Source organism: Leptodactylus fuscus, chromosome 8 (assembly GCF_031893055.1).
Source record: "Leptodactylus fuscus isolate aLepFus1 chromosome 8, aLepFus1.hap2, whole genome shotgun sequence".
Lineage (NCBI taxonomy): Eukaryota > Metazoa > Chordata > Amphibia > Anura > Leptodactylidae > Leptodactylus > Leptodactylus fuscus.
In genome coordinates this window covers 69,873,937-69,886,254 of record NC_134272.1, presented here as the reverse complement: position 1 = coordinate 69,886,254, position 12,318 = coordinate 69,873,937, and the positions used below count along the sequence as shown (strand labels likewise).

The 12,318-nt window shown below is 41.5% G+C and overlaps 1 protein-coding gene across 3 annotated transcripts in view; it reads right to left on the bottom strand.

Moving 5' to 3' along the window:
• Positions 1-12,318, bottom strand: part of OLA1 (Obg like ATPase 1) — a 132,134-nt gene that overhangs the window by 58,371 nt on the left and 61,445 nt on the right. For all 3 annotated transcript variants that reach the window (XM_075284149.1, XM_075284150.1, XM_075284151.1), the window contains 2 exons: positions 4,059-4,139; positions 1,580-1,677 (listed from right to left, as the gene is read on the bottom strand). In XM_075284149.1, coding sequence (XP_075140250.1) covers positions 1,580-1,677; positions 4,059-4,139 — 179 coding nt within the window. The remainder of the gene's footprint in view (positions 1-1,579; positions 1,678-4,058; positions 4,140-12,318) is intronic.

The following is a 12,318-nucleotide window of genomic DNA, read 5'->3' as shown; positions in this document are numbered from 1 at the left end:
TCTATACATGTATTACAGATAAGCTGCACATATATACCTGTCTATAAATGTATAACCTATTATCTGCACATGTGTACTTGTTTATACATGTATTACCTATTAACACACATGTGTACCTTTCTATATATGTATACGTATTACCTATTAACACATGTATACCTGTCTATTTATATGTATACTAGCACACATGTATACCTGTATATGTATTACCTATTAACACATGTATACCTGTCTATGTATATTAGCACACATGTATACCTGTATATGTATATGTATTACCGATTAACACATGTATACCTTTCTATGTATATGTATACTAGCACACATGTATACCTGTATATGTATATTAGCACACATGTATACCTGTATATGTATATGTATTACCGATTAACACATGTATACCAGTCTATGTATATGTATACTAGCACAGCTGAATACCTGTCTATATATGTATACACATTACCTATTAGCACACATGTATACCTGTCTATGTATATGTATACTAGCACACATGTATACCTGTATATGTATATGTATTACCGATTAACACATGTATACCTGTCTATGTACATGTATACTAGCACACATGTATACCTGTCTATATATGTATATGTATTACTGATTAGAGTAGATGTATACCTGTTTATATATGTATATATTACAGATAAGCTGCACATATATACCTGTCTATATATGTATTACCTATTATCACATGTATACCTGTCTATATGTATATGTATTACCCATTAGCACACATGCATACCTGTCTATATGTATACATATTACCTAGTAGCACACATGTATACCTGTCTATATGTATACATATTACCTAGTAGCACACATGTATACCTGTCTATATGTATACATATTACCTAGTAGCACACATGTATACCTGTCTATATGTATACATATTACCCATTAGCACACATGTATACCTGTCTATATGTATACATATTACCCATTAGCACACGTTTACCTGTCTATATGTATATGTATTACCCATTAGCACACATGTATACCTGTCTATATGTATACATATTACCTAGTAGCACACATGTATACCTGTCTATATGTATACGTATTACCTAGTAGCACACATGTATACCAGTCTATATGTATACATATTACCTAGTAGCACACATGTATACCTGTCTATGTTTCCTTCCCCTTCACTCACGGTCACCGTGCTCCACGATCAATGTAAAATCAAGTGTTTCCCAGGGAGGTCTTATATTAAGTCTACCTAATAGCAGTCCTTCCTCTGAAGTATTTCCTAAAAGCAGCATTTATTTTTGCAGTTGTATGATCCTACTGAGCATGTCTCAATAAGTGCTGAACAGCAGCGTTTTAAGCAGCGGCCCCGAGGCACTTCCATCACTGTCACCATTAAATATCCCCCCCAAGTACAGACCCAGACAAAGCCCTGAAAACTACTTGTATTAGTTCAATCTGGTGCCGGCAGAGACAGACTAATAGGCAGGTATTTCATCCGGTACCTGCTAGTTTCATGCTTGTGAAACCATGTCTGTGTGGTTTACACACTTGTCTGACAGAATAATACAGGACGCTGACAACTCACCACTTGTTTTTCTTGCGGATGTAGTCCTTCTCCGAGAGGTTGACTAGATAGATCATCGGCTTGGAGGTCAGGAATAAGTATTTATTTAGCACTTCAATCTGGAAGAATGATAGGAATTGCAATATATAAGTGCGTATGTGTGTGTGTATATTATATATATATATATATATATATATATATATATGACAAGAGCACAGAAAAATGGAGCGACCGAGGATCGGTACGGCTTCTTGTATACTGTATCCACCTATTGGGTTGTCCAAGACTATATATTGAAGGACATTTGAATGGGACTGAGGTGCAACATTGCATTGTGGCCTTTGGATGTGATGTCATTGGCCTGAGAAGCAGGAATGGACTACAACAATATATACAGGACTAGAAAAATGTGGCACCATGGCTGTCCACAGGCTGTGTATACGGTGCTCCCATGGCGTCTTTACCCGCAGTGGTTTTGGTATATTGCAGGTTGACCATAATGGCCACACTCCTGTCCTATAGGTATAATATAATACATGAGTGTGTCAGGGCGAGGGCACAATGCATCCCTTTAAGGACATGGTATAGTCTTGTATTCTACTGCTTTAGACCAAGTTCAACTTAATAGAAACATGTTATTTGTCAATGATCCAATATAGAAAGCCAAACCACTAAAAAAATAGCCAAAAATCAAGTTGTCGTAGCGGGGGGTGAGCAAGAAACACATACACTAATATGCTTCACTTATTCATAATAACTGAGTGCCTATGACTGATCCTCTACAATATTTATGTAACCCTTCCATACGTTCTAGCTGACACCATCTCGGTGACGAGAGAGAAGTAATATACCCACGCCGCTTTTCAGGCCTGAGCATGTGGCGGATCTATATCCTAATTGTGCCTGCTTTTCCGTATGGTAATGTGCAGAAATGAATATGTATGATGTGGTGACATCCCATAATAAGTAAAAACCACTGCACTATATCAACAATGTTAGACATAATCGCCCTAGGAGTCATTTCCATCCTCAAAATACATTTTACTGCGAAAGAGCTGAGCAAGACATTAATATCAGAAGTGAATGGAGCCACATATGGCTGCACAAGCTCCAACGTTTTATTTTTTATTATTTTTTTTAAATGTAATAATAACCAGAACTCACCGTCAATTTAATTGACCATAATTTTTTTTCTTCTTCTTTTCTTGGTTATTGGGTAAAAATCCATATCACGGTATATAAATGAGACTAAAGATTACGCTTCACATTACACTATACAGTTTTTAGATTATTTCAAGTGAAGGTGGCATGTTGTAGAAATGTAAGAGCAAAATCGCTCTGAAAAGAAAACGCAATCGAAAAAAATGCGCCTTGTATTTGTGTTTTTCAGGGCGCTTTTCATTGTCATTTTCTGGTGCGGAAATTCAGCTTTTTTGCTGCCTTTTGTATCACCCCATATAGTCCATCAGGGAAAAACGTAGCGATTTTGCAGCTAGAATTAACAGGCTACATTTTTCAAAAACACCCAGAACAGTATTTTCTGCACTATTTTTTCTGCAAGGTGTTGATCTCATTCAACCCCCCACATAGAGCTCACAATGTACATTTTTTTCCCTATCAGTATGTCTTTTTTGGAATATGGGATGGAAATCCATGCAAACACGGGGAGAACATACAAACTCCTTGCAGATGTTTTTTTGCCCTTGGCGGGATTTGAACACCCAGACTCCAGCGCTGCAAGGCTGCATTGCTAACCACTGAGCCACCGTGTGGCCCCTTTTCCTGCAGCACTTTGGCGCTGCGTTTCATCCCGTGGGGCCTTAGGCTACATACTCACGATCATGTGCAGGTAGCCAGTCCGTAATTAAACCACATGGACACAACAAGGATCACATGCGTGCCCAGTCTGTGTCTCTATGGCCCAATTCACTATGGTCAGTGAGCCCGAACAGTAATAGGACGTGTCCTGAGTTTTGCCCTGGGCTCACTGTTGCATAACTTGGCACGAGAAAATACAGGGGCATTTGTATGTGACCATAGAAATGAATGGGTCAGCGTGCTAGCCATGAAAAAAAGGCTAGCACACTGACAAAGTGCATAGTCATGTTCAATGAACCTAAAAAGCACCTTCACGAGGCTGAATTTTTACTAGCTGAAAAATTCAGCTTCAAGAATTTGGAGCTGAATTTTTATTCACCCGAATCTGCTGCATATTCCGCACTGGCCAGGCCAAAGTTTTCTGACTCCCATTCACTTCAATGGGGGTTATCAGCTACAGTTAGAAAAAAAAAAACAAATTGATTCCGCAAAAACTGTTTTAGAAACCTACAGAAAATGCAGCAGACCAACAACATAGGAAACTTATCTCCTGTTTCCTTTCACTTCTAGGGTTAGCGTTCCTTTATTAAAGCGCAGACACAATATAAATGTTATCGTCTGTGTGGTCAAGCAACAAATGAGCGCCATAATAGTAAAAATCTATGTAATGCCAATACCGTACCTCCTTGTCATTCCAGTCATGGTAATAGCGAACATGATTCTTTTCATCTATAACCCAGGATTTGACTTTGCACATTATGTCCTAAGGAAAATTAAGAGAGAAACACAAAAAGAAAATCATTAAAATGAATGACAAGCCGAAAACTCAGCGTGATACCACAGACGCCATCGCTTGCCTCAAAAATAAATAAAAAAACACAACAACATTGTTTGGTAAACTGTATACCCTTCCCACAGAAGCGGAGTGCGAGCCTCGGAGACAAAAATTAACTAGAGGTCTTTGGGGGAACAAAAACTTTTCAGATTGGAGGCGACCGCTCAAAAGGGGATTTACAATTAGATTTAATTGAAAGAACCACAAAACCCAAAAGCGTACAAAGTTGTATAAACAGCGCAAATGACAAAATTCACAAATGATGTCAGAACTTTCTAAAAGCTGGCGGTATGCGAGATAAAATAACGATAATAGAGGGGATCAGAGGTAGGAAAGCAAGAAACTGGTTGTTAATCCAAGAAAACTGTGTCCATGTATGGAAACGATTTGATGTACATTCTATATAATATCAGGGCGGGTTCACACCAGTGCCTGCTCTCCACTTTAGGCAATCCGGGGGGTTTCCGTCTTCTGTCCGAGAAACTGGACAGGAGACGGAAACCCGGCAGTCAGTTTTCAAACCCATTCACTTGAGTGGGTTTGCAAAGTGTCCACCCGTGTGTCTTCTGGTCTCCGCAGCGAAACCACTATTTTTTTAACCGGGCACAAAGTCTGACATGCAGGACTTTGTGTACGGTTAAAAAAAACGGTTTCGCCGCAGAGAGGCACAAGACACCCATGGACGGACACTTTGCAAACCCACTCAAGTGAATGGGTTTGAAAACTGACTGCCGGGTTTCCGTCTCCTGTCCAGTTTCTCAGGCAGAAGACGGAAACCCGCAAAGCGGAGATCGGGCGCAGGTGTGAACCCGCCCTCACTTATGTACAGAATCACCTGCTGATCATCACTGGTAAAGGTCACTTACACTGGACAATAACCAATAGTCTGAGGACGAACAATCATTAAAACAATCGCTCATAAACACACAGTTTGCACCGCTCAATCAGGATTTTTAATTGCAATATAATCATAAGCGGAGAAAACATACACTTTGCTCTAGGTTTACACTAGCGCTGGCTCTGTATAGTTGTACGGGCGCCCCCGGAAAGGCAGACCACTAAAACAGCAGTTACACAGTACGGTACGAAGCATATCAGGCTGTGGACGAGCCCTTTATCAAGTGCAAAATGACAGAGTCGCGGGCTAGATCCAACGTGATTGTCATTTTGCACTTGATAAAGGGCTCGTCCACAGCCCGAAATGCGTTGTGCCGTACTGTTCAATATCTACTCCAATAAAAGGTTCTTCAACCGAATTTCTTGGCCTGTGTCTCAGCTTTACCACCAGTGAGCGCGTATCCTCTGCCATGGAGCTCTGGTCCCCGCTGCTGTCCATTGTATTTCTTGGTGTACGCAGATCGAACCGCTGCCAATCTCACCAAGGCAATACACTATCTACATGCAAATTGGGATGTTCTGATCCACTGACAAACCCGCAAGGTGAGAGGCCATCTGGTTTTTCCATCACATATTCAATACAGTTTACTACTACACTTAGTGCGCTCAGTGTCTCTTTTCTTTTCCATGCCACCTCTTTGTGAATGCAGCACCCATCCAATTGTGTGACCAGCACTCCTTTCACTGTTATGAGGTTTTTGGTTGGGACTGCAAACCCAAGCAGCCCAATAGAAGTGCCCAGAGCCCTGGTCATGTCGGCACTAGCGCTTCATTCACAAGGAGGCTTTAGAGGGCACCTTGAGTTTTCTTGATCGTTGTGGGTTCCAGTGGCTTAACCCCAAAGACGTGACACTTATCGCTAGGAAAAAAAAAAGTGTCTTTAATAGGACAACTGCTTTAAGCTTCTATGACATCTATGATGGAGCTGGGAAAACGGCGCCCCATGAATGCAAAACGGGCATGAAAAATGTCTCTATCATGGCTGTTTTGCACCATGCTCATCTGAATAGAGGTTAAATCTCCCACACAGGGTGTATATAAAGTCTTAGCAAGAGTTAAATATAATAAGATGAGTTGATGGGGCACTCTGTAAGGGTAAACTGCAAATACCTAAAAATTAAAGACAAAAACATAATCAAAGAATGCAAACTATTAAAAATGATTATACTGCATTCAGATTATTAGCTTGTACCAAATATCAATCCAAAATCAGAAGAGTTTCCGGTACGTGCCAATGGGTTAAACGCACAAGAAGGTGGGCAATGTAACACAAAATCCTAAATGGCTGCAATGGAGAGGTGGCATGCCTGAAAGAGCCCTGCGAGCAAACAACAAACACTTATTAAACACAGGCTGCAGAGAGAATGTGGACAATGAAGGGAGACCTTCCATCAAAAGCCAAAGCCACAGATACAGAGATGATTGTTGGCAAGGGGAGCGCTCGGAAATGATGGCTGCTGTGCCAAGCATCCCTTTTTATAAGCTGGCCTCCCTTCTCCTCTCCTTTTTTTTTTTTGCCAAAAAACTGTTTGCCTGCCCCCTTCCGCCACCCCGCCTGTAAAAACCGAGCCGTGCCAATGCCTCCATTACACAATGGCAAGAGGTTTGCTCTGCTGACCCCTAACCAGCTGCATTCAGGCTTGGAACATCTCTCTCGGTAGGAAACCTAAAGGCTTTCTAGCTTGCGGGCTAGTGTGCATTCAGGAGTAGGAACTGCAGGAAAAGCCCAATGCGCTTTGTTTCAGTGGCCTTTCTTCACAAAAAGATTAATCGTCTGTGAAATGGAAACTGCAAACAGCAAGTGACACAAAGTGATCCTTTCGAGCCTTCCCTGATCAGTTTTGCCGTTGTATATCTCAAAGCCGCATGTGGTTAGGTCCTCGGTACAAGCAGGTGTTAATCAAGGAGTCTGCTCCGAGGGGTCAAGCTTGCCCCTTTTAAAAAAAAAAAAAAAAAAAAAAATTGCATATTTTAAGAGACTAAAGCAGAATCCAAAGACGAAAAAATAAATTTTTTTTGCAATTTTTGGGTTTTTTTGTACAATTTTTTTTAAAAAAAATATGCTGTAAATATTTGTTATACTTGCGGAAGAATTTGCCTTTTCCCTGTCGCATCGTAAAAAGGGGAAAAAAGAAGAAAGGAAAAAGTTCCAATAGCATAGCTAATTTGCTACACCCCAGGCAGAGGGGCTCCCCACAGATTTTAACAAGTAAGGGGGGTTGCTAAAACTTTTTTAATGAAATCCAACATGTTCTACCTAAAAGAATAATCACTTTTTACTCTCGCCATTGCAAATTTTCGCTCACAAAAATGTTTAAAAGTGGCTAATGTAACACCGTTCCCTACGAGGAGAAGATCAAAGTGCTATATTACAAATGCATTATGATTAAAAAAGCACTGTGCAGCCTTGCTATTAAATGTTCTTTAAACCCTAAAAGGCTTCCCATAGATCTCCCTTGGCACTGCATATACAACCTTTGACAAGTAATGTAGACCATTTTTATTCATTGCCTAAAATTGTAGGCAATTATGTGCGTCATACTGGCCACCTGCAAACTCTGAATGCCTACTCTGGTTGTCAGTGCTAGGAAAGAGAAAAAAAAAAACCCTAATGTCGCAGGGGATTAATCTATGGAGAGAGTCCTCTTTAATAGCTTCGGCAGGTGAAATGGCCCAGCTGGTTACTGCGATGAGTGGCCACGAGCAGCTTATGTACAGACATGCAACGAGACTTCACATAAGGAGGGAAAAAAAAAAAAAGGAATAAAGAAGAAAAAAAAAAAAGCCGTCTACTAGAAGAGCAAAACTGCAATCGATTTCACCCCGGCGCTGAACAGGTTAAGCCGTCGGCGCTGGGGATAGATTTAGTCAAAAATTATTTGGAGAAAAATTTGACTATAAGGAAAGAGTTGGAATACATGGCGACCCAGGCTTAACTGAAGTGGGTTCATTCTTATGGGGTTTTCCTGATTAAGACGTTTAGGCAAGATCTACAGGGTTGTACGCGTCATGGGGAAATTGGGGACACTGCAATTTCAAGGTCACCCAAAGTCCCCTTGCTTGGGAAAATCCTAATATCTAAGTAACAAAGAAGAATCTATAAATGTGTTAGGTCACTTTAATGGGAGTCCGTCAATGACTATACTAGTGATAAGGAGAGGGGTCCTAGTAAAGAGAGTTTTAATCCCACTGGCGTGATGGCTGCAAGTGCCCAGAAGGAGGTCCTCTCATAGGCCGTAGTCTAGACATCCTAGACCGAATGCTCCACAGCTCCTAAGCTCTGCTCCAAGTGACTGCTCTACCGGTTTCTAGCATAAAAGCATCACTCAATAAAGAAGGGAAGGGCTAGGGGACGTTCAGTGTACAGCACCTGTGGCGCTACACATGGACAAACCACCCACTGGACACTTGCCTTAAGATAGCTAGGAGGTCGTTGAAACTTGGATTTCTCAGTCATTCCACCTGCATGTTCACCACCCATGGTGTCATAACACTTCTCTACTTAGAACCTACAAGGAAAAACTCTCTAGAAGGCCACCTCGGTGAGAACACCACCTCTGTCAGAAGGCCACCTCGAAGAGAACACCACCTCTGTCAGAAGGCCACCTCGGAGAGAACACCACCTCTGTCAGAAGGCCACCTCAGAGAGAACACCACCTCTGTCAGAAGGCCACCTCGGAGAGAACACCACCTCTGTCAGAAGGCCACCTCGGAGAGAACACCACCTCTGTCAGAAGGCCACCTCGGAGAGAACACCACCTCTGTCAGAAGGCCACCTCGGAGGGAACACCACCTCTGTCAGAAGGTCACCTCGTTGAGAAAGCTACCTCTGTCAGAAGACCACATTTTCTGTGATGGATTTTCAGTTTTCCATACTCTCTTCTTTGAGGCGACCATTCAAAATTGCTTTAAAAAGTGGCCTTCTAGGATGGTGTTCTTCTCAAAGAGGATTCCCAGTATACAGTACATTATAGGAACAGCACAAAGTTTGAGTGTAAGCAGTTTGATAGCAAAGCTGAGAAGTTTCCATGTTAGCCCATCATCAAGCACAGGGTGTTTTATAAAAAAAAAAAAAAAAAAACTAAGCAAGGGATAGAAAACCACCTTGTGTGAACAGTAGCATATACTCTGCAGTCAGACTTGTAAGGTAGTGGACATGCATCTGATTTCTGCGCCAATGACCTGCACATTTCACAGAAGCGGCAATGTCGCTATACGTGAATGAAGGAATATCTGTATTTGCATAGATCAGGATCATGATACAAAAAGAGGGAGAAAAAAATGCTAGAATGATGGATGGAAGAAATTTCTCAGTTAACATCCAATTTCTTATTCAATGTAGCCAATGCTGGAAGGTGCCTATTATGCATTGATCTACAGGCTCTGTAGCAGGGCAGCTCTCAGCAACAAATAAGAGTATTGGTATAAAAATAAATCTAAAACTCAATTCCCAGGTCACTGGCTAAATACAGGGGCACAGATACTTATACATGTCCACATCTTCAGTTTGCAGTTTACCCTACATGGCTAATGCAGGGTGGAATGTATACATGGATACAATATATTATCCCAGGGGACGCAGACCCCTGTTCTTGTGATGCGTGAGGATCCCAGTGGTTTGTCTCCGACTCAGACACTTCTCACGTTCCATTGGATCTTTATTTTCTTGAAATCTTGGAACAACCCCTTTAATTAGTGAACTTTTTGAGCTTTGGGAAACATTCATCAAACTAACAGTAAATCCCAAATAGTATTTTGTTGTTCCTGAACTGAATGCCCAGACTCTACAATTCTACATCTTGCAGAATGCTGACAGGTTAGCTTTGCAGGATGATGCCTTGTTATGGAGCAATTTTTTTTTTTTTAATTCCACAATGGGATTGGGAGTCAGACTTTTTGTTGGCCATTGCATCAAATAGGTCATCAGTGAGTGATCACCCAGAACAATGGCTGATCAGCTGGATGAAGAGGTCCAAATGTTAAGATGAGAGCTGCAGCCTCTTCACTAAATACCAAGCACAGCGCTATACATTATATGGTGGCTGTGCTTCGTATTTAACCGCAGCCCCATTCAGTTGAATGGGACTTAATCCCCGATGTACCATATAACCAATGAAAGTGATGTCATTGGCACAAAGAAGAACTGGGGCACTCGCGACGAACTGGTGGAGGACTCAGGTATCAGACCCTAACTGATCGTAGATCATATATTGATGACCTATCAAATGTAAGACCCGGAAAATCCCTTTAATTTGATCCACTGCATAGTAGCCGTACTGGAGTATATAGCAAAAGTATTACATTAGACAACCAGGTGTCCTAAATTGAAACATGGCAAAAAGTTATTTGCCTGTTTTTCAATAAGGGTTAAAGGGGATGTCCAGTTTCAGAAAATAAATGTTACTATTTGTATAAGGAAAATAGTACATCATTTTCCAATATACTTTCTGTATCAGTTCCTCACAGGTTTATGGCCATCTGCTGGGTAAAAATCAGTCCATGGTCGTGTGATGTACAGTCCATGGCCACGTGATGTACAGTCCATGGCCACGTGATGTACAGTCCATGGCCACGTGATGTACAGTCCATGGCCACGTGATGTACAGTCCATGGCCACGTGATGTACAATCCATGGCCACATGATGTACAGTCCATGGTCACGTGATGTACAATCCATGGCCACATGATGTACACACAGATGCACAGCTTGTTAGTCACAGCACAGTAATCAGACATCTACCTGGTAGCGAACTGTGCACCTGTGTGCTAATCACATGACCACGGACTGTACATCTCACATGACCACGGACTGTACATCTCACATGACCACAGACTGTACATCACATGACCACAGACTGTACATCACATGACCACAGACTGTACATCACATGACCACGGACTGTACATCACATGATCAAGGACTGTACATCACATGATCAAGGACTGTACATCACATGATCAAGGACTGTACATCACATGATCATGGACTGATTTTTATCCACTGGAAGTAAGCAGAATGAGGAACAGCAAGCAGAGATCTAGAAAACTATGTGGAATTGATACAGAAAGTCTATTGGAAAATTGAAAAAATGTCAATATACAAACAATAATATTTGTTGAAACTAGACAACTCCTTTAATCCAGTCACGTATAACAATTTTCTTCCATGTTTGCAGTGAACAAGCTACAAAATTTTGCATCTGTTCTGTCAGGTTACCTGATCCGTACATCTAGGAGGAGAGAATAAATGGAGTTGTGGGCATGCCTCTATATGGATCTCTTTATTTGTTGTAGAGTCTGTGGTGGTTAGTGTAGGTACTTCAGTGCTGCCCCAGGTGTCGGCCACCCCCAGATCTAATATCGATGGCCTACCCCAAGGATAGGTAATCAATCTTAGAAACTGGGTAACCCTTTTAAAGACAACGAGGAACCACTTCTGAAATATCTGTTATAATAAATGTGTTCCACATGTAAGATTGCTTCTAGAGCAGACCAGGGCATTGTAAGACCCACGGGCCACATCCGGCCCTCTAACGGTCTCTGACCGGCCCGCAAAGGGTGGAGGATTAAGGTAGATGCCGAATGGCAAGTCGGCTAAAGGACCTTTGATGACGTCATCAAATTAACTTAATACGTTGGGATATTTGGGGGAGAACGTTATAATCTGGGGGCATATAATATTAGGGTGACAGTAGGAGCATTATACTGTATGGGGGAACATGGATAAAAAGAGAGAATAGGTGGATTCGACGTAGAAGTGGGTGGAGATAAATTTGCCACAGTGTGTATAGCCCTCTAGAACCGCCGTTTCAATTTCTCATGTGGCCCCTCCATGGGAAAACTAATTGCCCACCCCTGTTCTAGAGCATTTCACTTACATTACATATTTGCTCTGTTAAATCTCCTGGATATTTATGGATACATTGACAATTGGGTGTTACCAATTTTGGGCATGGCCCACTGCCTACATACAATAAATGAAAAAATAAACAAGAAAAAAGAATTTGATACTCAGCCCAACGGATGGTTGAATCTCAGTTGAATTCCTTCCCACCAGGGTGTATTCGATGTGGCTATGCCCGGAAGAAAAACTCCCTCGACTTGGAGCAACGTATGCCAATGTTAACGATAAAAATGATCCAGCAAAAGCCGTGGTGGTTAGTTGAATATGGAGAAAAATTCCTTCTTTATTGATTCACATCCTCATAAT